Genomic DNA, 27,809 nt, shown 5'->3' with positions numbered 1-27,809 from the left:
TTTCTCTCGGGTGCAATTGTGGGGTTCCCTGCTGACTGTGTGTCCTCTTGACGCTGCAGACTTTAGAGGTCAGAGGTGGACGGGTGTAGACTCAAACACAGACAGATATTGGTAGTCATGAGGAGGGAGTCCCTTCTGTATTTCTACTTCCCCCTGCAACCCCACCTTTTTTTCTATCTGACTCTAAAACTGCAGTGTCAGTCCTGTGACGTGACACATATTCATCATCATTCACTATGAATGCTCAAGTGTAGATACACTTCTAACCATTTCACCAGCCTCTGTCAGCCTGGCTGTTAAAAAATATGACAGTTTTGCTATGTTTATGAAAAACATATTTGTATTCATTATCTGATACTTATGAGCTCTGTCTTCTTGTTTCTCTGCAGATTGGTGATGGTGGGAGATCACTGATTGGCTGAACAACAAGATTCTGGGCCCTGATTGGATCGTCCAATTAAATCATTTTTTTATCTGCTGCTGTATAATTAAAGCTTCGTACCAGAAACATTTTGTAATGGAATATCCTACTTTGCCACACACACACACACACACACACAAGCGCTAAGATGAACCACAAGCATTTTCCCCCACTAGCTGTAAAAGGTGTGTTTTTACTGGTTAAAAACATGTGAGTTTTGTGGGTTAATATCTTGAATTGTTTGAATAATTTTACTGAAAAAATATAAACAATTTTAATAATCAGAATTAAAGTGATTTTATTTTTGTAACACATTTTCCACTTTTCCATCCAAGTTTAACTGCTGTAATTAATCCTGATGTGTGTTCTGTAAAAGTCATTGAAATTGTTTTTATTTTAATTATTATTATAATATTTTTCCACACTGTTTCATCTGAATCATTGGAGCTGTAAAACTTTGTGTGTGTGTGTGTGTGTGTGTAAATATAAACCATATGTGTTCAATAAAGAGAACATTGACTATGACATTTTTCTCCAATGGATTTCTTTAGTTTTCATAATGAATGTATTTTAACATTAACTATTAACTTTGACATAATGCTGTCACATTTATATATTTAAAGAACAAAACATATTTATAATTTACACAAGTTGTTTCTGTTAAAGTCATTTAGCTCTGGCAGTCATTTAGTGGTGGAAATTGTAAAAGGTTGACATATTTAATTATGAAATGCTTATATAGTGTAACACAAGAGAATTCGATGGATTTTCTTCTTCACTTTTTGTGATTTGAGGTTTTATTTATTAAAAGAAAAGAAGTGATTATCAATTAGTCCATAGGCCCAACAGAGGCTAACAAGCTAAGGTGTACAGGCCGAAATCCTCAAAGAAGGCTAATTAATATGCTCACCCTGTTCCAAGTTTTATTATTGAATATACTATTATAAAATAGCTAAAACTGCATTAAAAACTCTGCTCAGATTTTCCTGTTTTTTTACATGAGCTTTTAATTTAAAACAAATGCAGCATTTTTGTTTTTGAAGCTTAACTGGAGGAACAAATTAAGGCCTACATGAAACAATCCACAGGCCTGGGGTACAATTTTATATATTTTAATTAAAGAAAAGAGAGAAATTGTTGTTGTTTTTTAAAAAGCAATAATCTGATTTTACAGCTTTCAACTTCAAAATAAAATAAAATCCAATACGGCAAAAAAAGCCTTTTGTTGTTCTGATCAAAGAAAATATTGTTTTGTGCCACAATCACAATACCACATTTTTTTTTTCATCAAGTTAAAACGGGTAAATATTTTGAAACCGTTTTCACTGGGTTTTGCATGAAAATTAAATGGAAACTGAGTTTGACTGAGTGCATTTGAAATGGAAGAAATGGGTGTTTTGCTGCTTTTAGAGAGAGGGAGAGGGAGAAAGAGAGGGGAGAGAAAGAAAAGAGAGAGAGAGAGAGAGAGAGAGAGAGAGAGAGCAGTCATCATCTGAATAAATGCAAATTGGTTCTGCCTCCACCTGGCATCATGCCAAGTATCTATAGCAACCACATCCTGTGACAGCCTCCGTCCATCCCTCCCTCCTTCACTCTCTAATTAGTCCTCTATCTTCCCTATAGCTCTTTTCTTCTGGGGCTTTTTTTCTCCCACGTTCCCAGAAATCTGTGCACAAAGAGCCTGCGCCCAGTTCCCCGTCCGGTTAATGGAGTAAACTGGAGCAAAACAAATATTTCGCCTCATTTTAATAGCTGCTCCGTGACTCAGTAAAATACAGTTAAAAAAGAACCTCTTCAAAAAAAAATATAGGCCTATCTTCCATCTAAATCATGATACATCTCAATATGATGTCAAACACCGTCTACATGTATTAATAAAACATATTTCACTCGTTTCAATAATTAGGACTGTTTTCTCACACATGGGCTCATATGTTGCCGTGTTGCGTTCACGGTCAAGTTCAAAGCCTCAGCTCGGCCTCAGGCAGAGACGAGGCAGCACCGTCTGACCCGACCAAGCACACACCACCTCAGCTGCCAGCGCCGGGCTGCACCGCCACCCAGCGGCCAACCGAGGAACTGCAGCCGGAGGAGCTCACCCTTTCATGTGGATGGAGCGCCCTCCAGTGGTCAAGAGATGCCATTACACACCTATGTCCAGCAAGAAAGAAAGAAAGAAAGAGAGAAAGATAGATAGATAGATAGATAGATAGATAGATAGATAGATAGATAGATAGATAGATAGATAGATAGATAGATAGATAGATAGATAGATAGATAGATAGATAATTTTATTGTACCGATTGATTTCTGTATATATTTATTTTTTATTTACTTACTAGTATATCATTATTCATTTCCAAATAACTTATTTATTTAAATATACATTTTCAATGTTTTTCCACATTTTTATTACAATTCATGTTTTTGTATATTGTTCATATTATTATTAATTTATGTATCTGTTACCTGGGTACTAAATAAGCGTATTATTAATAGGAAATGTGTACATAATTATAATGCTTCAGGTATTGTTTTAACAATCTGAGTTAGTCACTTTATTTCTGTAATGTTTTAAGTTCAAGTTTTCAAGTTTTTCTCTTTCTTTTCTTTCAAGTATGCAACAATTAGTTGTAAAAACTTAGATCTCAGGCACCCTCCAACAATTAATTTTATTTCTATTGAAAGCTTATTAAATATCTATAATTTAAAAAAGGAAAGTATTATAAATTGAAAAACTGAATCTAAGACATACATTTTCCAAGTTCAAATATAAGGCTAGAATATAAACATAACATTAAATAAAGTGTTAATTTAAAATGAATTAAATTAATGAATGCATTTTACTTTTTTCTGTATTAGATCTTACTATTTTGTAATTGACATTTAAGGCTCAATATTACAAGAATCTATGTGTTTATATGAAATGAATGACGTAATGGCTTGGTCTTGGTGTTGTGTTCATGTTAAGTGTCCATGAAGGCCACACTGAACTAACACACTGGTATATCAACTTTAGATTGAAGAGTTTGAATCCATCGGTCAGGAGCAGGATAAAAACTGTGAAACAACAAACAAACGTCAATCATAACATCCAGTTTTATTTGCGAATTGGATATTTCAAAATTTTCCTACAGATACACCATCATCACTACAGACTGGACACAGGTTGTGGTATTAGTAGGTACGTTTACATTCAGTTGGCACAAATCACTAGGATTTACAAAACAGCTGTCACTGCTGCACTGAAACAAAAACAACACAAGGTGATCTGTTGGAACATGCAAACACAGTAGCATCGTATGTCTGCACGTCTATGTAGAATTACCCATAAATAGGGTTAAAACGATTACATTTGCTTTTTCAAGAGCAAATAAAAATCACATTTTTTACCATTTTCTTTCATTGTAGTGTTTCAGTCTTCCTCATCATTAAGCCACTGTCAGGTTCTCAACAAAAAATGTACTTTTAAAACTTTTTGGCATTTCATGATTGTCTTGTTGTCAACTCTCCCGATCAAAGTGTATTTCATCATGATCAATCTCTTTCAATTGAAATCAGAGTAAAAATCATTAATTTTAAATGTCCTTTAAATTAGTTGTAGACTGGTTGGAATGGATTGGTCGAGTCTGATAGTGAGCTAAAGATCATGCATCTCACCCTAGACAGTAAAACACTGCAAGGCAGTTTATGTTTTTACAAAATTCACATACAAAAACTGGACCTGAAGTAATACATTCAGTCACAGAGCGGTCTAACAATCGCCAAACTTCAAATCATCTGCTGCCCCTTAAATATCCGTAACTTCAAGACCGAAGCAAAGGCTAGAAAATGGAAGCAACCTTTAAAAAGGTTAATAGAAGTAGCTCAGTCATAGTAAAACGTTACTATTCCTTGCTAGGCACTTAAGAGTCAGTAACTACCCTTCAGTCGGCTTTCAGTTACTGTATTCTTTCTGCTGTGCAGCATTATGCAGCTCTGAATGTGCAGGTTTCAAACTGTCACTGATCAAAACTCAGCTACAAGTATTTTTCCACCTACTTACGAAGGCAAGATGACACACTGATATTAAAAGACGACACTCGCATCTGCTGTTAACACAAATGCATCACCAGTGTTTGCTGATTAGAAGAATGTCTGACTGTGTTCAGGTGTCGCATCAGAGCTCTGCTACAATTCTCCTGATTCACTGAACAATGAAAAGAACAACAACAACAATCACAACATAAACAAACGGACAGATAAAATGCTGATGGTGAGACGGGAAGGTCAGGGGAGAGTTGAGCTTAGTAAATGGGGGTAAAGCAACCCGTTCTCATTCCCAGCTTGCACAGACAGACGCTTGGCTACGGCCACTTGGCTTCACTTTTTAAGCACACTTGGTTAACGTAAGCCGTGTTTCCATTAAAGTCGAAGCAAATTTTGAAGCATGGAAATGTTGCATTAAAGAAAATGCAAATTCAGGACGTTTCCATCAACTGGTTTAGAGCGAATAAACAAAGCTGCATAAACTTGGCTGTACTTTGGTCAGAAGATGGCAGTGTAATGTATTGCTGTAGGCTAATCCATCAGTAAACAGTAGAAGAGATTGCGCGAGAGAAAAAACAAAAACAAAAAAAGGTTGTGCTAATCTGACAACTTTGGCCACCTACGAGAGAAAATGGAGAAAACTCTTTAGGAATTAGATTCAACTGGGCAATTTATAATTATTCTTTCATGTCAGCTCGTCATGACCGACAGAGCGGAAACAGCTTATCAATCATGTTTGCTACATCAGAATTTATTCTGAAAAATTTAAACAAAACTACATGGTTATGTTTAGGCAACAAAACTACTTGGTTAAAGTCATGAAAAAGATCAGTTGGGCTTAAAGTAAATAAGTTGTTACACAAGTAGTCTATGTAAATAACTCAACTTTGACAAACAGGACACAAACAGTGGTCTTAAAGTCATTTTTGTTTGATCAATCCAAATATCCGGTTCTCCTCTCTTCTTGCTCACAATACTACGTCACAGGACTTCCCGAGCACTTGCTATGAGCATCAAATATTGCTGTGGATGTGTTTATATAGTTTGTTTAAAGACTCATACAGACACGAACGGGCTGTGACAAAGCATCAGTATTTTCTCACTGGGAATAAGAACGGTTCTAGGTAAAGTGTAGCAGCCTACTAGATAGGACTGGGCATCCAAACTCAAGTTATTTGGTACTGACCAATATGTTCATCTGCTGATTAGATACTTTCCTAGACTACTTCATTCAGACAAAGTTTGTGTATGCCGCTTGTGTTTGATATTAGAGAAGTTTGTGGAATGAAAAAAACCTTCCGTTGAAAAATGTTTGTATTCCTTAAAGGCAGAATAAGCAGTAGCAGCAGAGCAGAGCCCCGGGGGAGGAGAGGCCGAGGAGTGACAGCTGGAGGAAGATCAGGGAATAGTGAAACACCTAGAAATACAGAATCCTACTCATTGTGCCTCCCGAGTTACATATTTTAAAAGTATTGTTGTGGTATTGGTGTAAAAACGAACGAATGCCATCATAATTAGCATAAAAAGACTTATTTTGATATCAAGTACTGGAAAAAATGTATTACTTCCAATTTGATAATAAAAGCAGGACTCTTTTGGTTTGTTTGCAGTTATCTAGGACTGTATGATAATTCAAAATGTTTATTTAAATCAATATTATTTTAACGAAGCCCTGTGAATATAACATGACAATATTGGGTTGTTTTTTTTTTTAGTTCTTAGTTATGGAGATTGTTACAGAGAAAACCTCTTGCTTTATTCTGGTAAAGATGACTCTTTCCTGCCCTCTGCTCCACCTGGCTCTGTCCCCCAGCTGCTGCCTCGGCATGTGCGGTCTAAGTATAGAAACTATTGACTCTCTTCAACGACTGTGAGCCTGCATCAATACTGTTAAAACTGTCAACATATAGTCAAATGAAAACCGAGCACCTAGTTCCGTGTCTCACATTACTCGACAATAACACAGATATGTGGAGAAATGCATGAATGTATAATTACGTGCTGAGGTAAAGTACAATACTGAGAACACTAAAAATGTATTAAATTATGCCTGTAACAGAGAAATGGTCTCTTCATTAGGTGTGTGCATATTTCCATTAGCTAGCTTATTAGCAAATACTGCTACTGCTCCTAAACTTGTGATAAACAAAACCATCTGCAGCTGCCAAACCTACAGCAAATGGAAGACAACATATGTATACCGTATATGTGACTCTGTGTGCATTTGTTACCAGTGACATACCAGCTCTAAACAGAATATTAGAAATGCCTCTCAATATACTGAAATCCAAAATCATAGACTTCATAAAGGTAGTAATCATTGCAGGGCTGTTGTATCGGGTTACATTAGACTGTACGTATGTTCTACTAAAGTGTTAAATCAGTATATATGATTTCACATTTGTAAAATGATCTAACTGCTTTCTCTGTGTTACATGAGACTGTATATCAATATGAGGTTATTTTTAGCCAGTATTCCCAAACTGCACAGAAATCTGTCTAATCATTTGTCATCATTTAATAATTCAAACAACCAAAAACTGCCTGTCACAATTGAAAATATTTTAAAAAGCGCATTATATGATCACAGTGAAAACAAACAAAATCATACGGGCACTCTTTATATTTCATATATCGGTTGGCACTGGCTCAAAGTCTAACTCATCTGTATTCTGTCAGCTAAACTACAAATAAAAGTAAATTCTTACTTATACTTCAATCTTTAGGAGTGCCACTTAAAAGATACTGGACTCTGTAATTTGGATATAATAAACTCAAACAAAAACTGACCATATGACGGCAGTAACCAAACCATTACTTCTGTGCTGGGCAAGATTTGTGCTTCAACGAACAACAAACATCATATAATCTGCAACTAGCTCATATACTATCCTTTGGTATAATTCCTTAAAAACAAACACAACAAAGCTAATCTCAAAGGGGCATATTTTCCTGTTATTAAATCAAATTCTTCTTAAAAAGTTAATAATAATTGGGTGGCAACCTGCATTGCATTGTAAGGTGTCAGTTATAAGCAGACACACAAGGCAGTTGGGAGACTTTAGTGTGTGTGTGTGTGTGTGTGGACCTCTAAACTTCTCAAATTGACACTCACAGGCCTGGTCCACAAGGGCAGGAGTGTTATAATTTACACAAACACAGAAATCACTGAGGATATTGCACTTAGCTGTACATGATAACAGTGTGTACTCGTACCATCCAACTATTCATGCCTACAGGGACTGTACATCCCCCGCTGCACACAGGTAAAGCGAGAGAACACGTTATTATCACTCATCCTGAGCCGGCGTGTTCGCTTCTATGCAGCACTCATCACTCTCACTTCCTGTCTCTTCAGAGGGTGTATGGGGGAACTTGTCATCACACTAACCCCATTATCCTCGCTCTGTATCGCTATTATCGAGCCGTGTAGCCCATCTGATGCAGCTTCCTCAGGAGAATCTGAGTAAGGTCAAAGGTGGTGAAGCTGATCCCCACCGCGATGGGCCCTTTGACCCAGTTCATACTGAGACCTTTGTAGAGTCCACGGATGGCCCCTTCCTCCGACACGATGTCCTTCATCGTGCCCAGGATGGTGCCGTACGTGTGACCGGTGACTCCTGCAGTCTGCATGCGCCGCCGTACCACATCCAGAGGGTACGACGCCGACTGGCCAATGAGTCCTGCGCAGGCTCCAAACGCCAGGCGTTCATACGAGTAGGGCTGCAGGCGTCCACTGCGTTCTACATGGGGGAAGACAATGTCAAGAAATGCCATTTTATACAAAGAACATTAATAATAGGTGTGAAACATAGGAGCTGTGGAGAAGTGCACAATTCCATCTAGACATGACAGTGGTTGTGCATTACCTGCGTGTTGTTTCTTCAGTGTCTCATAGGTAAAGAAGCTGAGACCTGCATAGGGAATAACGCCCAGCATGGTGGGAGTAAAGCCTCGATACAATGTCTTCAGGCCTTCTTCTCGGGATATCCGCACAAACACATGCAGGATGTTACTGTACCTAAACAGTGGAGAGAAACAAAAAATATGAGAATAAACTGGATGGGAAGTCGTGCTTCAGAAAGCTCCTGTCTTCGAAGAATTTCTATAATAGCGTTATAGTTTTATTATGGTCATACAGATGTAAATTATGGTGCCATTAAATTGTTGATGCACTGCCTGGTAATACAGGTGCACGGCTCCAGTTATTGGCAGCAAACAGGAGAGCATTTTTTGAATGGAGTGTAAATGAAACAAAATATTTCCTTTGATAAAAACATATTGTGAATGTTGGACGTGACTGAAAATTTGCAATGATCAGGAAATTGGAAATATTTGGATCATGAGCCGACAACAATCCTACGCAGCCATCCCTGGAATCTGATTCTACTTATTTGTTACAGCTAGTTTAGAAGCACTATGTAAAGTTAATTCAAGGCTAAACAGGAACACAAAGAACCTTAGATACCTGGTGGAGATCGGTATCCATTGAAAAATGTTTGAGTTACACTCATTCTGGTCGGTCAGCCCACTTAATGTTTTTTCTCTTACTGGAAATTTTAAAGACAACCTATCAAGTGCTATAAAAATGAATGTTTGCTAATAATTTGCGCCTTTAACGGGTGTCAAGAACAGTAGCATCAGCCCCAACAGTTCTGATACCTGATGTTTTTGAAGTTGTACAATACCAGTTTTATCTGTGTATTGTCAGTGTGTATACAGTATGTGCTAAAAATTGAATCATAACTGTACTGGCAGTTAAAGATGAACTTACATTTCTTTGGGCGTTACAGCCATCCTCGCTCGCACCATGTCCAGAGGATAGGTCAGCATGGCTGCCGTGGTCCCAGCCATAGACCCAGCCAGTAACCTTGGAACTGGAGGCAGGGCTCTAAAACAGAGAAAAACCTTTCTATGAATATAATTCTGGTGGAGATAACAAACATAACTGTCAAACAACAGATCTGAGTGGTAGTTCTACCAGTATAAAGGGACACTTACTTCCCCTGAAAACCATAGTAGCCTCCCAGCAGCCCCTTGTACTGCTCGTGTGCACAGAACTGGATGGCGGCGTATGGGATGACTCGCACCATGGTGGCAGAGTTCCCCCTCCACAGACTGAAGAAGCCATCCTTCAGGTAGGTGCGGTAGATCAACCTATAGGCCTCCTGTGATGTGGTGTGCACACAGAAACGCATAGATGCTCATGGCTGATTGATACAAATCTATTCTGGTTACATTTTTACTAACTAGTATGATAATTGATAACTTGTATATACTAACATTAACTAATCTGTGCAAATTGGACCTTCTCTAGAAATCATGTGCAATAATTACATTTGTTACTGTTATTACATATATTTGTACATATCTCTATTGCAAATGTCTTTCTTTATTTCATATTTCTATTTTCATATCTATTTGCCCATGTCTATATTGCTTGTTGCATTTGGATTTTATATTGTTGAATTTTTAGAGAAGCAGTTTTTTGTTTTTGTTTTTTTTAAATCTATCTAACAAAAGCAATTACCTCCCCGGGGATCAATGAAGTATTTCTGATTAAAAATGAAGGAATTAAGTTTTGTTGTTTGTTCATTTTTTGGCCATTTTTCAGCTCATATTTGACAGTGAGAGATACAGAGTGAAAGGGGGAGACAGAGGGGAAGACAGGAAAGAGCTCCGAACCAGATTCGAACCCGCTTACTAGGACTAAACCACTGTGGTACGCCCTCTACCTGTGAATTAAAATCTAAACGTGTGACAATTGTTCTGCCAAGAAACTGACATTAAATATGTGATCAAACTTACCTTGGCAGAGAATCTTGCTGAAGAAACTAAAAAACAAAACATATGTGCAGTATAAATAACATACCCAGTCTTGCTGTAAGTCATCGCACATTTTGTAATATTCTCATTGATATGAATAGAAGAGCAGTGCAGTCAAATCAAAACATTAGTTCTAAATATAGTTCCATGCTTTCCATGTGGGTCATTTTCTAATTTAAAAACAGTTTCTACTTTTAGGTCAGCATAGAATCCAGCTTGCCTTGGAAGATGATTTTAGTCCTGTCCAACGGGGCGACAGCTGTCTTGGCCACAGCCCCTGCTAAAGCCCCCGAGAAGAGCGAGTTGAGGATAGACCGAGTGTGCTTCAGGCCCTGCACAGTGATAGAGGAATCAAATTAGGGTCACAGACACACAACACAGTGAATCCTGTAAAATCTGCCTCCTTATGTGAACTAAGTTGATCATTAAACCGGAGTTATGCAAGGATACTAGAGCACATCTGACTAACCCATTTCACAAAACAATACAAATGGGTGCAGGTGTCCTTAAATGAACCGGAGATAGAGAGGAGGCCACAAAGCTTCTAATCTGAGTTCAGCAGAGAGGATTTCCTTCAATGAAGACACTGAAATAACAATCACATGCCACTATAATACTGCATATTTATATTACCAAATAATTACATATATTCTCCTTATTCTACATATTCATAAAGTCATTGCTGACATTTAACATTTGTCAAGTTTCTTAAACCCTGATTTAAAAAAAACTGGGGCACCAAACTCAGAGTGTATATTTACAAAAAACTAAGTTAATCAGCTTGAATATTGACTATCTTTTCATACTGTATTCAGTTTTATGTAGGTTGAAAATTATTTGAAAATCATTGCATTGTGTTTTTATTACAACCCCAACTCCTCCGGGATCAGGGTTGCAGTACGTTTTCTCTACATGAGCAAATTAGTCAAATTAAACAAAAAAACAACTTTGTTTTTGGGTAGATGTTCTCCTTTAAGCATTGAAGAAAGAAAGTTAACGGCCTATAAAATCTCCCCTCATAGCTCACCTCTGACTGACTGGAGGAAGCCAGCGGTGTGAGTGATGCCCGTTGTTCCTGGACTCCATTCCCCATCCCCGAGGACTAGGCACGGCTATCACTGAGCGTGCTCATGAATTCAACCACTGCAGGAGGGCAGCAACACCAGGCACTGAGAGGTACAGAGGGGAGGGAGAGGTCAGGGAGAGAGAAACTGAGGTTTTAGGTTAGACTAAATATAAAACAATTGTCAAGATATTTTGGTGGCTATGATTCTGTATCAAGTGACATGCATGTCATGCCAAGCAATTGCAAAATTTGCGTGGGGTGGGGGTCTGGGATTTTTCAGAAGGCAGTATGGAGGATCATGCAACAGGGCTGCATTTGGAAAGTGAAGAGGTGAATAAATGAGTACAGAATGAAGAAAATTAAAACCAACATAAACTATCTTAGTATGGTGTCAGGCCATCACAAGCCTCCAGAACTGCTTCAATGGAGGGATGAACACCAGATGGATATTTATATTATATAATTTTGCCTTATACAGATGGTGATTCTGTGTGAAATTGAAAAACACGACTCTAGTTTATAATAAATGCATGTTTTGATAATCGTCTTGCTTTATGGTTGTAGGGCAGATATCTGGGCACTTTTAGTTCAAATTTGAATTAGATCTAAGCAATAGGTTAAAAAAAAAATACATGAGATTAAGTAGGAACCATTCAATTCTAGCCCCGGAATAAAGTTTTAGTTTTGTTATTTCTGCTTTTATGACATAGAAAAGAAGATAATTAAACACCATTAAAGTTCCAATCCATCCAGGTAATTGGTTAATTTAGTGATTGACTGCTTAATTAGTACTTTATTTGCACACCCCCTGCTGAGTAAGTAAGTGTCATCATGTCAGCATGTGATGACTGACAAAGAGTAAACAGTACTCTGGGGGAATAATCCAGTTACCTTAACTGACTGCCACACCTTTGTTGGTTATATAAAGATACTGAGCAAATTATAGAACTACAGTAAGTTACACCTAAAAATATCTCTTTAAGAACAGAGTTGAGGACTTGTAGGTGAAAGGTGTCTGATTGAGCAAAATTTTAAAAAACAAAAACACCATTAAAGCCCTGTTCCCTGCCAACATATCAGATGACAGTCAGACTGCATCAACATTTTTGCCTATGTAGTCAATGGAAAATTACATGAGATGAAGTTTCAAGGAAGAACATTATCTGGGGCAATCTCACTGCCTTAACAAACAAAGATGGCTGCATGTTATACGATGAGCTAATCATTCTACCGAATAAATCACCTATTCATGCAACTTCAACCCCCAATCCTCAACAGGCTCACTAGTCTATTATTACATACTGAACACAGTGTTGACAATGTGATTTAAAAGTGAAGTCAAGGGTTGTTCAAGTTCACTTTTCGCAGTCACAATTCAAAAGTTGTCAATATATAAAGTTGAACTGTGGGAGAATGTGTATAAAGTTGGCATGTGTGTTTTTGCAGGGCTGCAATTATTATTCTTGTGACTAATTTACTTCCTGTTTACTTCATTAATTAATCACATTCTAACATACATTTAGCAAGACAACAGCAAAATAGGGTCCGATTTCTATATTTTACATACTGAGGTTGATGTTTATTTCCACAGAGTTAATATTGTCTCTTTTTTCCCCTGGATGTGATTTCTCCAATTCAGTTTTTTTCAAGTGCAGCTTTGAAAAGATGACAGCTTTAGTTTTAATATCCCACTGATTATGAGGTTGATCCAACTTCAAAGCAAGGGTCAGAAGAAATACATACTGAATATTTGGTAACATATTTTGGGGGGAAATCCACTTGGAAACATGCGTAGAGGGTTTAATGAGTTTAGCAACAGTGAGGATAATCAAGCAAAACAAGATGGAGAAAGAAAACCATGAGACAAGAGAGCAAACAGAGGGCAGCCTAAAATGCTGGGTAGTCATGGGCAACTGGGATTGGCATCAGTACAACAGGGCTCCAAGCCAGATCCACAAATGAGCACTTAGACCTCAATGCGTCCCCTTTCACCTTACCCACTGTCCTTACTTAGGGGACGTCCCTCAGCCCTCCCAGCAGCCTCCTTCCCTATGCAGATCATTTTACAGCTCCTTGTTTCTGACTGCTGGCTATGCCCGTTTGCTGCTGCAGGATTATTCCTACTTGTTATCTATGATCCTATATATAAATAACCCTTGCAATACACTCATAGAGCTGCCCCTGTGAATACCAATGTTTATTATATACACAGCAGTGTCTTCTTGTTTTTCTGAGATGTTTTAGTGAGAAACCTATGTGAACAACCTGTTCTACATGATCATCAGTGAAATATAAACGTGTCAGTAATTGATGACAAAATGTCAGAAAATAGTGCGCACAAATAGCTTTGCATTGTTAGTTTTGTTTTGTAATCCAACGATATTCCATTAGCTCTGATATAAAATTTTTAAAAAATAGGAGGCAAATGAACACTTTCAGATGTGTTTTTAGATGTAGCAGCTCTAAAAGTAAACTAATCAAATTGCTTTTAATGATGTTATATGTTGGTTATGCTGTTTTAGGGGGATTAATAAAGCCTTCTAATCCAATCTAATCCTTACAATATGCTTAATCAATGACTTTAATGATCAATCAATTATCACAATTGCTGTTTGTTCTCTGGAGATTGACCAGTTAATTAATCAACTAAGTGTTTCAGCTCTAAATTTGTTGTTGTTTTAATAATCCTGAGTTTATGTTGTTTCTCCTTTTTTATGAGGCGTTATTTTGTCTGCCACACAGTAGTTTGACCTTTTTGTTTCATTAGTCAGTCATCAGTCATTAATATTGTTTTCAAATTATATGTGAACACTTACACTGGATATCTACAAATAGTGTATGGGCACGGTTCATAAACATTGGCCTTAAATGAGATATTCATTCATGAAATAAATGTTTCTCCGTCTGTGTCACTGGCTTGTGCACTCAGCAGTCTCGTCGAAACTTGCCCACTAACAAAACACAGCCACCTTATGCAGCCAGCTATCTGTCAGTAGTCACAAAAACAACATTTCTTACCTTACAAATTTGACACCGGCAGGATTATTTCTTACGCTTCTATATCCCTCACTTGGTTCGTTGTTTCGAGCTTCTCGCAGTTTCTTCGGAAGCTTTTCCAAGTTAGCTGAATTCGAGGTTAAGTAACGTTAGCTAGCTGTTAGCTTAGTGCTAGTTACATGAACGTTAATGTTAACCTGGTCGACAGCGTTGTTGTAACAATAATGTTACGCTTGAGTCTTCATAATAATGTCTCCTGGTGTTGAAGGCACTGTCTTCCACGCACTTCTCATATGCATCAGCTCTGCAGTGACTTCAAGTAAGTGGCATCGTCCATGCTGTGTTATTTCTGCCTTTACTACTCCTGTCAACCCGAGGCAGTTAACGTTAGCTCGACCACAGAGCGGTTTGACAAGGACGAGCCCAGAGGCATGCTGGGAGATGAAGTCTGAATGAGGAGGGGCATGCTTGGATAGGTCGGTTAGAGGGGCGTGAACAGAAAACATACTTGGCAACGAGCTGGCTCACTTTCACAGAATTTACCCATCTACGTTTTTTTACAACGATTTAAGGAAGACAAGATATTTGTAACTTGATTTCTTTTTTCGATTGAACCTCATCTGTCCCTGTGCTTTGAAAATATACTGTTTGGTTTCACTGACTTTCCTTTTGCAAAAGAAAAACAATACTATATCATCAATCTCATGATACAGTTAGCCAAATGGCATATCCATAAATGTTACGTTAATCAAAAACCTCTTTCTTGTCTTTGAAAATGAAACCAAACGCTATATTATGTCTATTAAGAAATCTACCAACATGAAAGCTATAAAAACTTTGAATTTATGTACACTTTACAATGTTTTTGTATGAAAGCTTACCTCTGTATTGTTGAAACCCCCTGACGGCGTTTTATTAAAGCACCATGTTGCTTTAATAAAGTTTTTTTTAAAACGAGCTGGCTCACTTTTTTCAGTTTCTCCTGATTTTCTTTCTTGTCCCTGAAGTACTCACTCTTAACAAGCACAGTGTGATGATCAGACACAACATAAAGGTGAAGGTGAATTTTATCATAATCATGCATAATGTGGTAGGTCTTAGTTTCAGGAATTTTGGTTTTGCACTACATTAATGCACACACTGACTAAAGAAAATCATAAAAAAGGAAATAGACATACATTATACATAGTAAGAGTATAAGGCATTCAATACATGTTAAAATCTGGCTCTGCCAACACGGAAAAAGGAATCTGCACGAAACAGTGCAGTTAAAGGGATACACCAGCTGAACTCAAATAGGTTATTTCCATGGCCTATTAAAATCCAATCAATATTTGTGAACATTACCAACTCTCTCTCAAAGCCAGAAACCAGATAAGTCTCAAACTAGAGAAAACATCAAAAATGCTGCTATCGTCTAGATGGATTTTGTGGAAATTTACCTTTATACTCAGAACATTCCCCAAGGACCAGGACCAAGGACTCCGGGGTACCATGAGGGATTTCCATACCCAAAAAGGGGGCAAGTTGTTGTTTATTATTATTATTATTATTATTATTTAATTCACTACCAAATTAAGGGCAATCGGAGTAAGAGTGAGAAGAGGAGTTTCCCTTCCTTCAGGGTTACCTCCTCAACTTTAGGATTCTGGTCTTAATGTTACCAATAATCAAAATATTTTTGGATGGAGACCCCTGAAGTGAAATGTGAGTTTTAGCACTCTAGTGGATTTGGTAGAGACTTGTTAATTTTTACAAATATTCTTAGACTGTAGAAATCATGTATAAATTTTTAAAATGGGCAAAGTTCCCCTTTAAACTATTTGCATTGCAGCAAATACAATTAATTATATTTATCCTGGGCACAAAACAAACAAATTAAAGTCCAGTTTCCTTTCTTTCTTCAATGCTTAATCTCATTAACATAAATGTGATACCGATATAAAATTGGGCATCAGAACAATTTCCAAAATATTAAAAGCAAACAAAACATGTACAACATGACTACAATGTTTCTGTTTAATAAACAGAAAAAAAGGAGTGGAAAACATATTAAACCTTTCAAAGGCATTGTGTGGGAATGGAATTTTAACATATATGTTTTGATGGGTAGGTGCATCCATCTGCTTGGCTATGTATACCATCATACTGTAACATTTCATCTAGCTTAAAGTTGCATTTCAGGCAAACTCGTGTTAAGTGTGCACAGTGATGCTTTCAGTGTGTGAGGCTGCCATGTTTGCCAGTCCACAGCTCTCGGAGCTCCACTTTGCATCCCAGATCTCTGAGGGCTGCTTTACCCACGTCACCACAGTCTTGGTGGGTCTGCAGTGCCTGGGTTATCAAGGCCTCGGCTCCCAACTCCAGGATTGGTTGGCTTAAGTTACTCATACGTGAAACCAGGTTTCTCATCAGCATACACGCCTGTTTCTGTTTATAAAGAAAGGAAACAGGGACGTAGAGAGTTGACAGACTGTCACATGGACTGTCTATTTAAATAAGCATATTAATTATCATTAATGACATCATATTACCTGCACATTGACAGCATTAGCATGTGTCTTCATAGCCTGCACCGCAGCCAAGGCACCTCCATTTTCCATGATGACTTTGCAGTTGTTGGGTTTACGTAAAGCGAGAACAGAGAGGCATGCACAGCCCTGCTCACACACCTACAGCAGAGCATGAAAATGATCTTAGATTTTACAGAATTTATTTACAACTCCAATGTATTTTTATCCAACAAACGAACAATGTATAATAACATTTATATGCTAAAATATTAGAAAGGACATTTAACTCACAGCACAGTTGCTCATGTGTCTGTTCATAGCGATGACAATGAGCTGGACTCCACCTGCATTAACAACTGCATCCTTCACGTCATCATTTCCTGCTATGGCTCGTATTGCACTGAGGACCTGCCGAACCAACTCCTGCAAGGAGGAAAACCAGTTCAGTGTGGATAACAAACATAACTTTTACTCTTGACTCTTTGTATCTAAATCCCTTGTTTTTGTTTCTTACCGGTGACTCATAACTGTCCGCTAGCAGCGTCATGATGAGTTTCAATCCTCCCAGATCACAGATGTCTTGACAAAACTCATTCCTTACAGCCAGACGGGACAAAGTTGCACACAGCTCACTCAGAACAGAAGTATTATCAAGGTGAGCTGTGGGGGAGGAACAATAACATTAATTCAATCAGAATCTAATGTAAAAAACTAGCTTTTATGCTAAAAAGAACGTATCCGTTACCTTTCGCAGCCTCAACTAAAACCTTCAGTCCATTTTGCTCAAGAACAATCATCTTGGCGTGTTCATGAGCATGCCCAAACGTAACTCGGACATCATCATCAAAGGTCATGAACCTGAGAGCTGCAGAGGCCTCCTTCACCAGCTCAGCACGTGCACTGTGCTGTGTCATGGCACCAGTCAGCAGAGGCAGGATGCCACCTTTTACCAAATCCTGCCTGTTCTGTTCATGTTTCAAACAGCAGCGACGGACAGCGCAGATGGCTACACATGTCACAGAGGGATCTGCCTTGTACTTCTTAAGGACATTTAAAAGGAACTGCTGGCCTTCTGCATCCAACAAATCTGGTTGTCCATCCGTAAGAGCAGCCAGGGCAGACACGGCGGTAAACACAGCTTCCTGCTCCTCCATGCTCTTTTTGCAGTAAGCGAGGATGACGGGGTAGGCGTCTTTTTGGGCAGCCAGGTACCTCTGGGCAAATCCAAGCGAGCAATGCTCAGTGAAGCTTTTCATGTCTGCCGTCACTTCCATAACACTGGCAGAGTCTTTTCCAATGCGGAGGGAATCCAAAGCCTGTGATTGAAAAAAAGATGTGAGATGTTGACACTTTTACAGTCAGCAATTCCTTTTCATAAAAGAGGACTTACCTGTAAGACCTCATGTGTTTGTTCTTCTTGTTTTTCATTGGATGATGCAGCTGGTACAGCTTTTACTATACAGCTGAGGTCCACACCTGCAGCCACATGACAAAACATCAAGTACAAAAGACAAAAGAGCAATAAACATAATTCAGGAGGCATGCAAAATTAACTTAAGCAGCCATGCAGTTGTGAATAAATGGATGTTTTAAGCAATAAGTCACAGTGCAACCTAACTTTGAATTAAGAGTTGAAGGACATGTACTTTTTACAGAGATGTTTATATGTGACAGTTTGAAAGGCCACTGAAAGCATTTTAATTGATCCAAGTGTTCATGAGAAAACTATTTTCATTTTGGAATACAAGGAAAATGAAAAGTGATAAGATTTCCAAAGCACATGTCACTTTATATCCTACCTACCTTATTTTGACTACGTCCACCTTTCTGCATAAATACCCTTCTCTTACTGTTGGTTACTGTTTATTTCACTTTACATTTATTCTCATTTAACTCTATCTGCATTTACATTTACACTGCTTGTATTTATATTTTTCTATATATATTTCATTGACTACATAATATGTTTGTACCGTATCTTGTATGTTTTTGTATTGCACCGGGACCAGGGAAACACAATCCAGTTCCTTTATGTTATGTACTGCACTGTATATAGATGGATGACAATAAAGTATCTTTATCATGAGACCTAATTGCTCCAAACTTTCTCTGCTATGATAAATAAATTAGTACGTTTTAGTGTCTGAAGCATCTGCAGTTCGATCGATGATCTCACTTCTCTTAATGCACAGATACTGATCATTCATTCTGATGATGTTTGTATAGCTCATAACAGACTATAGAGTAAATACACACGCTAACCATCAACATTAATCACCTACCAGTCATTGCCCTTTCTTGCTACATTACCTTGAGACTCAAACTGCTCCACAGCCTCCCTCAAAGCTTCATCAGGGTCCATCTCAAACTCCTCCATGTTTTCCCTGACAGCAGCATCGAAGGTTTCCTGTGTGATTCTCCGCTTCGCCATTGTATCCCCTCTCTGAAATGGAGCGTGATAACGACGATATCAAAAGATGACCAACATCAATCGCGTGGATTCAGTTTGATCAAAGATAGCTAGTAATAGCTATTGTAGCTAATAGTGTGTTTCTGCTCTTAATTGCAACTACGGCTGTTGATATTTACAAAGCTACCGTTACATAAAGCTGTTATTAACGCTGTGTTTTCCCCACTTGAGAAAACAAGATCACTTAACTGATACCACCGCCCAGTAAGAGACAACCTGCTGAACTGTTATGAATGGACCGACCACCGCTGTCGATTTACGCACTTTCCGTAGTGGTTGTTCTCTCTCCTGTCAGCTCTCAGCAAGGCGGGCGGGGCGTCAATTTTGCGGAATAACGTTAGTGAATAGTAAACTCCGCAGACGGTCCCACTCATACATATTCTCGGCTGGGACATAGACTACACTCAATTAGTTCCACTACCAGACCGACGATTTAATAACTTTTATTTTATCACGGTAAAGGGGAAAAATATAAATAGGGTAGCTAGCATGTTTTCATATCGTCACCCTGTTAAAATAACCGCCTAGCTCATTTTTTCAAGTTTTGCAGGAAACACAAAAAACTTCACCAAAAGTGTAACATATGACATTTATTGATCATTTCACTCAAAAAGGATGTAACAAAGGATGGCTATATTGGCATAGTAATAACACTGTGTGTAAATTATGTAACTTAAGAGAAATAAATGACAATAGGCAATTTTTTTGAACATGCCTTTGTGACTTAAGCAAGATATGGTAACACTTTAATTTGAAGGTGTCTACATAAGAGTCACACAAGCCTGTCAGAAACATGACATGACAAGTATCATGAGCATTGATGTTACTTCAAAGTGTCATTTATGTTCATGACACATCACATGTCACGTTTATGACACGCTCATATCACTCTTATGTACACCTTCAAAAGTCACAAAGGCATGTTCAAAAATTGCCTAAGTCACATTTCATTTTTGACTTAGGCATAATAAATCCGCTTAAGCCACACACTTGACATAGGCCATTATCTTGAAGGTAAAATCACATGATCTGATCAACTGAGGACATAGGCGATTTTACCATAGGTGACCGGCGTCATGAGGAGATGATTTAGGCAAAAAAAAAAAAAATCAACAATTTTGACAAAAAATGACTTATGCGATTATTTTAACAGTGTGACGATATTAAAACAAATGGGATCGCTCCGTTGCATGTATCGGTCATGAGGAACAACAATTTACATACAGTCTATGGGAACAACCGGTCACTTTTAAGCGAAAGTTTTATTTTGACGATTCTCCCTTCAGAATAAAAGAGACATTTTAGTAATTGATTATATTCCTTTGACAAACTGCCACGTGTATTGGAAATATATCGTGAAAAGCCTGTTCGGGGTAAATACTAATTTTTTGCTGCTGTTCTAACGGATGTTTGTATTTAGCTTGCTAGGTAGCTTGACGCTAGTAAATTGATTGGGGAAGATGACACGAGAAGCCTACTTTAGCTGGGTGGTCCCAAATATAAATTATTTATTTATATTCTGTCTTCGCAAGGCTCCAGATGGCAGCGAGCACAAAGGCCCCGGAGCCCTGGTACCTAGCCCTGCTGGGCTTTGCAGAACATTTCCGCACGTCTAGTCCTCCAAAGATCCGTCTGTGCGTCCAGTGTCTGCAGGCAGTGCTTAAATTCAAGCCGCCTCCGAGGGTCGAGGCCGGGACTCACCTTCAGATGGGCTCGGTGCTGTATCGACATACAAAGAACAGCGAGCTGGCCCAGACTCACCTGGAGAAAGCGGTGAGCAGAAACCAGTGTCTAATAAACATGTCCATCAATGTGTGGTGATGCTTTTTTTTTTCATTAATTGCACCATCTTAGAATCAAAACCCATGCACAGTGTGATGCTGACACTAATATTTTGCTTTTTTATTTTTCCATTCAGTGGTTCATATCCCAACAAGTATCCTTTTTGTGTAGAACATGAAATTGCACAAAAACTGAGGCAAGGTGTGTTACCCCAACATCCATGCAACTCCTCAAAATCACATATACGTGTTTTATAAAGAGAGTCATCTTTGTTGGCACTAATTTATCTGATGATGGGACAATAAAATACCTTCATGATTTATATCAGATATATCTCCCAGTTTGAAGATGTGAAGTTTGAAGCATCAAGTATTCTATCAGAGTTCTACTGTCAGCAGGTAGGTGCATGAACCATCCTATCATGATAGTATAATATGAAGAATAGTGGTTTTGAAACTTTAGTATCATGTTTAATTACATTAAAATGTCTATTAGGCTATACTAGTTTATATGTAAATGAGTAAATTAATACACTTTCATGTTTCATATATTTCTTGATTGTTTTGCTCTGTCTTAGTAATTCACATATTGGCTTCCATTTTCAAGAACTTGGTTGATTCTGCAAAACCAGTGAAGGCCATTCAGATTTCTCAGCAAATTCCCTACTGGCACTGCAGACTACTTTTCCAGCTGGCAGTAAGAAGATACCATGTGTTACGCACATATTTATATTTGATGAGTTGATTTAAAGCATTATTTTTATGTGTGGAATGCTCTCTCTAAGCAACTACATGCATTAGAGAAGGACTTGGTGTCTGCCTGTGACCTCCTAGGAGTCGGAGCAGAGTATGCAAGAGTCATGGGCTCAGAGTACACAAGGTAAATGGATGAGATTAATGTTTGAACACACACTGAGAGTTTATTCTGTTGTTTGGTTAGATTAGATTAGATTTTAGATTCAACTTTATTGTCATTGCACACAAGTACAAAGCAACGAAATGCAGATAATCTCATATTAAGTCTGTTCTTTTCTTTTCCTGCAGAGCTCTGTTTTTACTCAGCAAAGGAATGGTAAGATTAGATTATCTTCTGTAAATTAAAGGCACTTTACATAATATTGGTGTTGTTTTGTCACAGATCAATCCTGTAAACTGAAAATGCATTTGTGGCTCTGCAGCTGCTGCTGATGGAGCAGAAGCTGAGTGAGGTGCACCCTCTGCTGACGCTATGTGGGAACATTGTAGAAAACTGGCAGGGAAACCCCATTCAGAAGGAGTCCCTCAGGGGTTTTTTTCCTGGTGCTGCAGGTTACACACTACCTGGATGCTGGACAAGTACAGCTGTATCCACATGTCTCACTGCTGGAAAATCAGTAATATCGCACAACAGGAGCTGCATGTAAAAGTATGCATTTTTCACACAAACATTTGGGAATTTTATAGAGAGAAAGACTTATTCAGTGGATGTTTTTTGCACTATAACCTTAGTTAGTAGTTTGTGTTTGTTGCTTGTGTTGTTGAGTCGATCAATGGATTATAATGTAACCTGGTGCCTGCTGATGCCTTAAATGGATAGTTGGATTATTTGAAGTAGGGTTGTTAGAGCTACTTATCCAGAGTCATTGTATTACCTACAGTAGATTGATGACACAGGCAGCAGCACCAGCACAGAAGCTAAGCAATGTACTGCTGTGGGCGGGGGCAGCAGCAAAATGTATTTTAGCCATCGAAATAAAGTACTGCATTAAATTTATATCAGTTTAATTGTGCACTTAAAACTATTTTCACCACTTTACCTTTAGGTCAGACAGCCTTTTTCAAAGATACATCTCCTTCTATGCTCTTTTCAAGGCCACCAGACTCCTTTGACAAAAACAGTCATTTTAAGTCGGCAGAATACAAACCATATGTTATAGGTAATACACTGACTATGGATAAGTACCTCATACAGCCCACTACAAAAACTCAGAACTATCCCTGTAGTCAGTAAATGTAGGGCAATGGTAACTAATGCTTAATATGCTTGTTTTATACTAAGTGTCATGTTTAATGTATGAAAGTACAAACATTCTTGATAAGATATGGTGCTCAAAATAACAAAGTCACAATCTCTGTCAACATGTTGGGTTAAGGTGAAGAGCGTGAAGCCGTGTCTGAAACAGCTTCAGCAGTGTATTCAGACCATCTCCACTCTTCACGATGATGAGATCCTTCCCACTAATCCAGCAGCTCTTTTCCACTGGCTGCCCAAGGAGCAAATGTGTGTGCTTGTGTACCTGGTAAGATTTTGTAACCCTTAAAATATGATCATAAACTCTGAAAGAACATTTTTTTTTGTCTGGTGCAGCTGTGACATGATTTCCCTTGTTTTTTTTGTTTTGTTTTTTTCTGTACAAAAGGTGACGGTGATGCACTCCATGCAGGCAGGCTACTTGGAGAAGGCACAGAAGTACACAGACAAAGCTCTAATGCAGCTGGAGAAGCTGAAGAGTAAGTTTAATGAACTACACTCACGGCTTATTTCCCCCTTGATGACAACTCATCTCTGATCCATCTGTGTGTGTTTTAAAGTGCTGGACAGCAATCCCATCCTGTCCACGTTCCAAGGCATCCTGCTGGAGCACATCATCATGTGCCGGCTGGTCACTGGACACAAGGCTGCAGCTTTACAAGAGGTACATCATCTGCAGTAGCAGTTCATCTGTGTGTTGCCAGACTGGTGCTGATGATTAATTAAAGCACATATTCTGTTACACTAGGGTTGTCAAAAGTATCGATACTCAAAAAAGTATAGCTACTAAAACGTTGTATCCGGATACAATACTCATTTTCAAAAGTATCGAGTATCTGAAGATTGTTATCATAGTTGCAGTTTCTTTTTGCACAACTGTTTTTTATTATAAATATTTAACCTGTGGTTCTGTTCATTTTTTACATGTTGCATTTTTCTTGTTAATAAAAATATTTCTGTTAAATTTTGGGGTCTTTGATTTTATCCTTGTGGTATCAAAAATGGTATCGAGTATCGAATATTTTCCTGAGTATCGATATAGAGTTGAAAATTTTAGTATCGTGACAACCCTATGTTACACCAGTTTACTCTCTGGGTATAGTGATGGTTTCTCTCGTGTTTAGATTTCTCAGGTTTGTCAGCTTTGCCAGCAGTCTCCCAGGCTGTTCACAAATCATGCTGCCCAGCTTCACACACTACTGATAGGTCTACATGCAGAGAAAACACACTTTTACGAAAACACAGAAATGCTCATGCTCATGAGGAATTGGAGAAAATTAATTTATAAGCTTTACAAGATGTTTCTGTGATCTAGTCACATGTGTTTCCTCTTTGTCTGTGTGAGGGTCTGTCCTGTATATCTGTGAACTGCATGGATAATGCTGAGGCTCAGTTCACTGCTGCTCTACAGGTGAGGTTTCGTACCGTCAATATTGGATCACAAGGTCCCTGTGGAAGACAATAGCTTGGTATATAAAAGCCCTGACTATGTGATGCTTAGATGCCCCAGTGTCTCTGTTTTTTCTTCTTATGTTAGTTGACAACACACCAGGAATTGTGGATGTTTATTGTGACCAACCTGGCCAGTGTCTACATCTGGGAGGGCAACAGACATCAAGAGGTCAGGAAGCTTCTCCTTCCTCCAGCATTTAAACAATTTATATATTTTTTTAATTAAACTTTTTTTTTTTTTTAAATCAATAGGTGTACAGCCTTCTAGAGAGGATTAATCCTGATCACAACTTTCCTATCAGGTAGCTATACATCATGACAACATCATGTAAATGTGTTTCCTGCTCTTTGCTCAGATTTAAAATAATAATAATAATTAACTTTAACTTCTTCCGCTCTCATTGTCTACGAGCTGCAGTGTTACTTGATTCCTATGGTCTATGTCTAGTACCATCAGGTTGAATGCACTTATTGTAAGTCGCTTTGGACAAAAGCGTCTGCTAAATGACATGTAATGTAATGTAATGTTTTACATCAGTGGGCTCCTGTCTTTCTTCCAGGGACGTTACAACGAGGCCAAGTAAGAACTTACTTTTAATTTTAATTTGTGCTCTGTAAACATTAACGTTTAGACTTCTATTCTGTACATTTAGAGCAAGAGAGTTTAACATGTAAACTTGCATCAACATAAGATTTCTAAGAGAGACCCTGAAGATGTCTAATGCTGAGGATCTCAACAGGCTGACTGCCTGCTCTCTTGTCCTGCTGGGTCACATCTTCGTTGTCCTGGGTAACCACAAGGTGAGTCTACATATCACCACATGTCCTCGCCATAAGACCCTACAGTGTACTGCTGGTAAATTAGGATTGCAAATGTGATCTTGACTGCCCGTCTGGTTCCATTTTTTCTTCAGGAAAGTAACAACATGGTGGTTCCTGCCGTGCAGCTGGCCAGCAAGATCCCAGACATGTCTGTGCAGCTCTGGTCCTCCGCACTCCACAAAGGTGCAGCTACACTGTCTTAATTCACTGTGAGCTTTTATATGAATATAATATTACAGGAAATATTTTCTTGCTAAAGAATATATCCTAAAAATGTAAACTTATTCTGTATCATATATAATACAGAATAAGTTTACATTTTGGCCTGAAGGGGGCACCAAAGGAACTCATGGAGTGTCCCAACAAGAAGTGTCTTCAACAATACATGAACGTGTTCAGTGAATTTAACACAGTTAATACAGTTTGCCCATTAAATTTAGATTATTGTGTTCCAATGAGCACTTAGGACTCATGTTTGCATATGTGTATGTATTAGGATTAATCTTCACGTTATGATCAATAACCACATCCAGTTTCATATATATTGAGCACCAAAGTGTTCAATATTAAATAAATTGTTATATAATTCTAAAATAAATAAGTACATTAAAAATTTAGAGATAAAAAAAATGGTATCATTTAAGAAATGTATTAAATATAACCCATTATTAATCATTTATATTTCATCAATCTTATATTCATAATACATTTTTTGAATGCTTATTTTAGTTTCATAATAAAATGTATAACCATTTTCAAAAGTCTTATATTTAATATTGACATTTTTTGTTTAATAATATTACTTTTCATGACACTGGTGTTGTAAGTGCAGTTTCACCTTTCAGCCAATCATATGTCCCCTAACTTTTATGGTTAAGCTTAACAACTGTGAGCAGAATTACCTGTTGGCTAGATCAACAACAATGTCACAGTGAGTCTGAATCAACTATCAGGCTGCTGCTGCAAGTGACACAGAAACAAACATCTTTTGTTTATTTAGCTGAGTTTGTTTACAGCAGCAGTTGATTCAGAAGTACTTTTACATGGTTGTTGCTCTTGTTAACTGCAGATAAGCAGCTAAGTCTGATAGCAGTTGTTCAGATTGCTAGCAAGAGGAGGCAGAGGTACCATTCCTCAGCCAGTAATAGCATCAATGCACCGCAGAGTAATTAAGCCACAGCTGAATTAGAACTGGACATGGCATAGAGTGGCTGAGGTAATACTTCATCACTCTGATGAATAACTTCATCAGTCTGAGCATATTCAAAGGTGAATGTAACATTCAGATCCAGATTTGTTAACTATGAAACTTCAGCTGTGGTCATCAGTATTTACATTTCCCCAGCAGATCTGAACAGGGCTTGTGGAAACACCATGGATGCCCACGAAGCAGCTCAGATGCACTTTTCCCAGCAGCTCCTGCAAGACCACATCGCTGCCTGCAGCCTCCCTGAACACAACCTCATCAGCGTAAGCACAACATTAATCAGTTTAACACAAAAAAGGTGAGTTAATCCACCCTGCATGGATTTTTAAAGAAGCTGTAATGTGTTGTGTTCCAGTGGACAGACGGCCTCCCCCCTGTGCAGTTTCAGCCTCAGAATGGACCTGTGACCAGCCTGGCCAGCCTGCTATGAGAACAATGTCCCACCCAGACTGGGAAAAGGAGACACAAGGGAGCAATTGCAGGGAGAATGACAGAAAAAAGATGAACATATAAAAATAGGAGCTGTGATAGAAGGGTAAGAGGAAAATGAGGCAGAATAATGAAATGTGGTCATTTGGCAGGTTTCCATTCATTCATTACCATTAACCGATTATCCGCAATCAGGTCGCTGGAGCCTATCCCAGCTGTCATTGGGCGAGAGGCGGGGTACACCCTGGACAGGACGCCCGACTATCGCAGGGCTGACACATAGAGACAGACAATCACACTCTCATTCACACCTGCGGGCAATTTAGAGTCCCCAATTAAACCTAAGTGCATGTTTTTGGACTGTGGGAGGAAGCCGGAGTACCCGGTGAGAACCCACGCATGCAAACTCCACACAGAAGAGCCGCAGGCGGGAGGCAAACCGGCGACCCTCTAGCTGTGAGGCGAGAGCGCTAACCACTACACCACCGTGTAGCCCAGTTTCCATTCAATGCATTCTTATTCCTATTTGGGGCACTGGGCCATCATGACTGGATTTTAAGAAATTGAAGTTTCAGGAAAGTATTGGGTGTCAAAGGCACATTTTTTTTAATCAAACACTCTGGAGTGGTGGGAACAGTTTGTTCTAACTGACTAAAACATGTAGAAGGAAGAGTTAGATAAGATCTGTGAAAATGAAGCTACCACCAGCAGTCAGTCAGCTTAGTTTACCACGAAGACTAAGGCTAAGTGAGCCAACTGCCTGTCTCATATAGGCAGACACATCT

The 27,809-nt window shown here is 38.5% G+C and overlaps 3 protein-coding genes across 4 annotated transcripts; 1 reads left to right on the top strand and 2 right to left on the bottom strand.

The window, feature by feature from the left end:
* Positions 1 to 4,751: 4,751 nt before the first annotated feature.
* Positions 4,752 to 14,730, bottom strand: slc25a42 (solute carrier family 25 member 42). Its single transcript, XM_059344182.1, has 8 exons — positions 14,361 to 14,730; positions 11,304 to 11,445; positions 10,497 to 10,608; positions 10,259 to 10,284; positions 9,452 to 9,618; positions 9,225 to 9,341; positions 8,320 to 8,471; positions 4,752 to 8,193 (listed from the first exon to the last, which is right to left on the bottom strand). Exons 2-8 carry the CDS (start codon positions 11,367 to 11,369, stop codon positions 7,868 to 7,870), a joined length of 966 nt encoding a protein of 321 aa, XP_059200165.1. The 5' UTR covers positions 11,370 to 11,445; positions 14,361 to 14,730; the 3' UTR covers positions 4,752 to 7,867.
* Positions 14,731 to 15,388: 658 nt separating this feature from the next.
* On the bottom strand, positions 15,389 to 19,574 carry armc6 (armadillo repeat containing 6). Of its 2 annotated transcripts, XM_059344180.1 has the most exons (8): positions 19,512 to 19,574; positions 19,163 to 19,295; positions 18,243 to 18,328; positions 17,598 to 18,168; positions 17,367 to 17,512; positions 17,144 to 17,275; positions 16,874 to 17,011; positions 15,389 to 16,769 (listed from the first exon to the last, which is right to left on the bottom strand). In XM_059344180.1, exons 2-8 carry the CDS (start codon positions 19,281 to 19,283, stop codon positions 16,557 to 16,559), a joined length of 1,407 nt encoding a protein of 468 aa, XP_059200163.1. In that variant the 5' UTR covers positions 19,284 to 19,295; positions 19,512 to 19,574; the 3' UTR covers positions 15,389 to 16,556. The 2 variants fall into 2 exon arrangements, with proteins under 2 accessions (XP_059200163.1, XP_059200162.1); XM_059344179.1 differs by having other exon boundaries at positions 19,163 to 19,553.
* Positions 19,575 to 20,304: 730 nt separating this feature from the next.
* mau2 (MAU2 sister chromatid cohesion factor) lies at positions 20,305 to 27,025 on the top strand. Its single transcript, XM_059344480.1, is given in 22 exon segments — positions 20,305 to 20,695; positions 20,855 to 21,095; positions 21,241 to 21,269; positions 21,433 to 21,502; positions 21,711 to 21,800; positions 21,889 to 21,983; positions 22,148 to 22,175; positions 22,282 to 22,389; positions 22,391 to 22,438; positions 23,236 to 23,382; positions 23,503 to 23,593; positions 23,675 to 23,778; positions 24,239 to 24,328; positions 24,460 to 24,525; positions 24,652 to 24,735; positions 24,819 to 24,867; positions 24,961 to 24,984; positions 25,092 to 25,146; positions 25,259 to 25,367; positions 25,481 to 25,571; positions 26,737 to 26,858; positions 26,951 to 27,025. Coding segments are annotated over 21 exon segments (1,809 nt in total). The 5' UTR covers positions 20,305 to 20,695; positions 20,855 to 20,861.
* Positions 27,026 to 27,809: the final 784 nt, after the last annotated feature.

The sequence above is a fragment of the Centropristis striata genome, chromosome 11 (genome assembly GCF_030273125.1).
Source record: "Centropristis striata isolate RG_2023a ecotype Rhode Island chromosome 11, C.striata_1.0, whole genome shotgun sequence".
In the NCBI taxonomy this organism is placed as follows: Eukaryota; Metazoa; Chordata; class Actinopteri; order Perciformes; family Serranidae; genus Centropristis; species Centropristis striata.
This window is presented reverse-complemented; position numbering and strand designations above follow the sequence as displayed.

What these genes read in the sequence shown, in the direction of transcription:
- armc6 (XM_059344180.1), bottom strand. Translation starts at nt 19,283, where the DNA reads ATGGCGAAGCGGAGAATCACACAGGAAACCTTCGATGCTGCTGTCAGG. An exon ending in AAACACATGAGGTCTTACAG is followed by an intron (nt 18,169 to 18,242) that starts GTAAGTCCTCTT and finishes TTTCAATCACAG; the next exon opens with GCTTTGGATTCCCTCCGCAT. An exon ending in CTAATGCTGTCAATGTGCAG is followed by an intron (nt 16,770 to 16,873) that starts GTAATATGATGT and finishes CTTTATAAACAG; the next exon opens with AAACAGGCGTGTATGCTGAT.
- slc25a42 (XM_059344182.1), bottom strand. Translation starts at nt 11,369, where the DNA reads ATGGGGAATGGAGTCCAGGAACAACGGGCATCACTCACACCGCTGGCT. An exon ending in TACTATGGTTTTCAGGGGAA is followed by an intron (nt 9,342 to 9,451) that starts GTAAGTGTCCCT and finishes TCTCTGTTTTAG; the next exon opens with AGCCCTGCCTCCAGTTCCAA. An exon ending in GCTGTAACGCCCAAAGAAAT is followed by an intron (nt 8,472 to 9,224) that starts GTAAGTTCATCT and finishes TCCACTGTTTAG; the next exon opens with GTACAGTAACATCCTGCATG.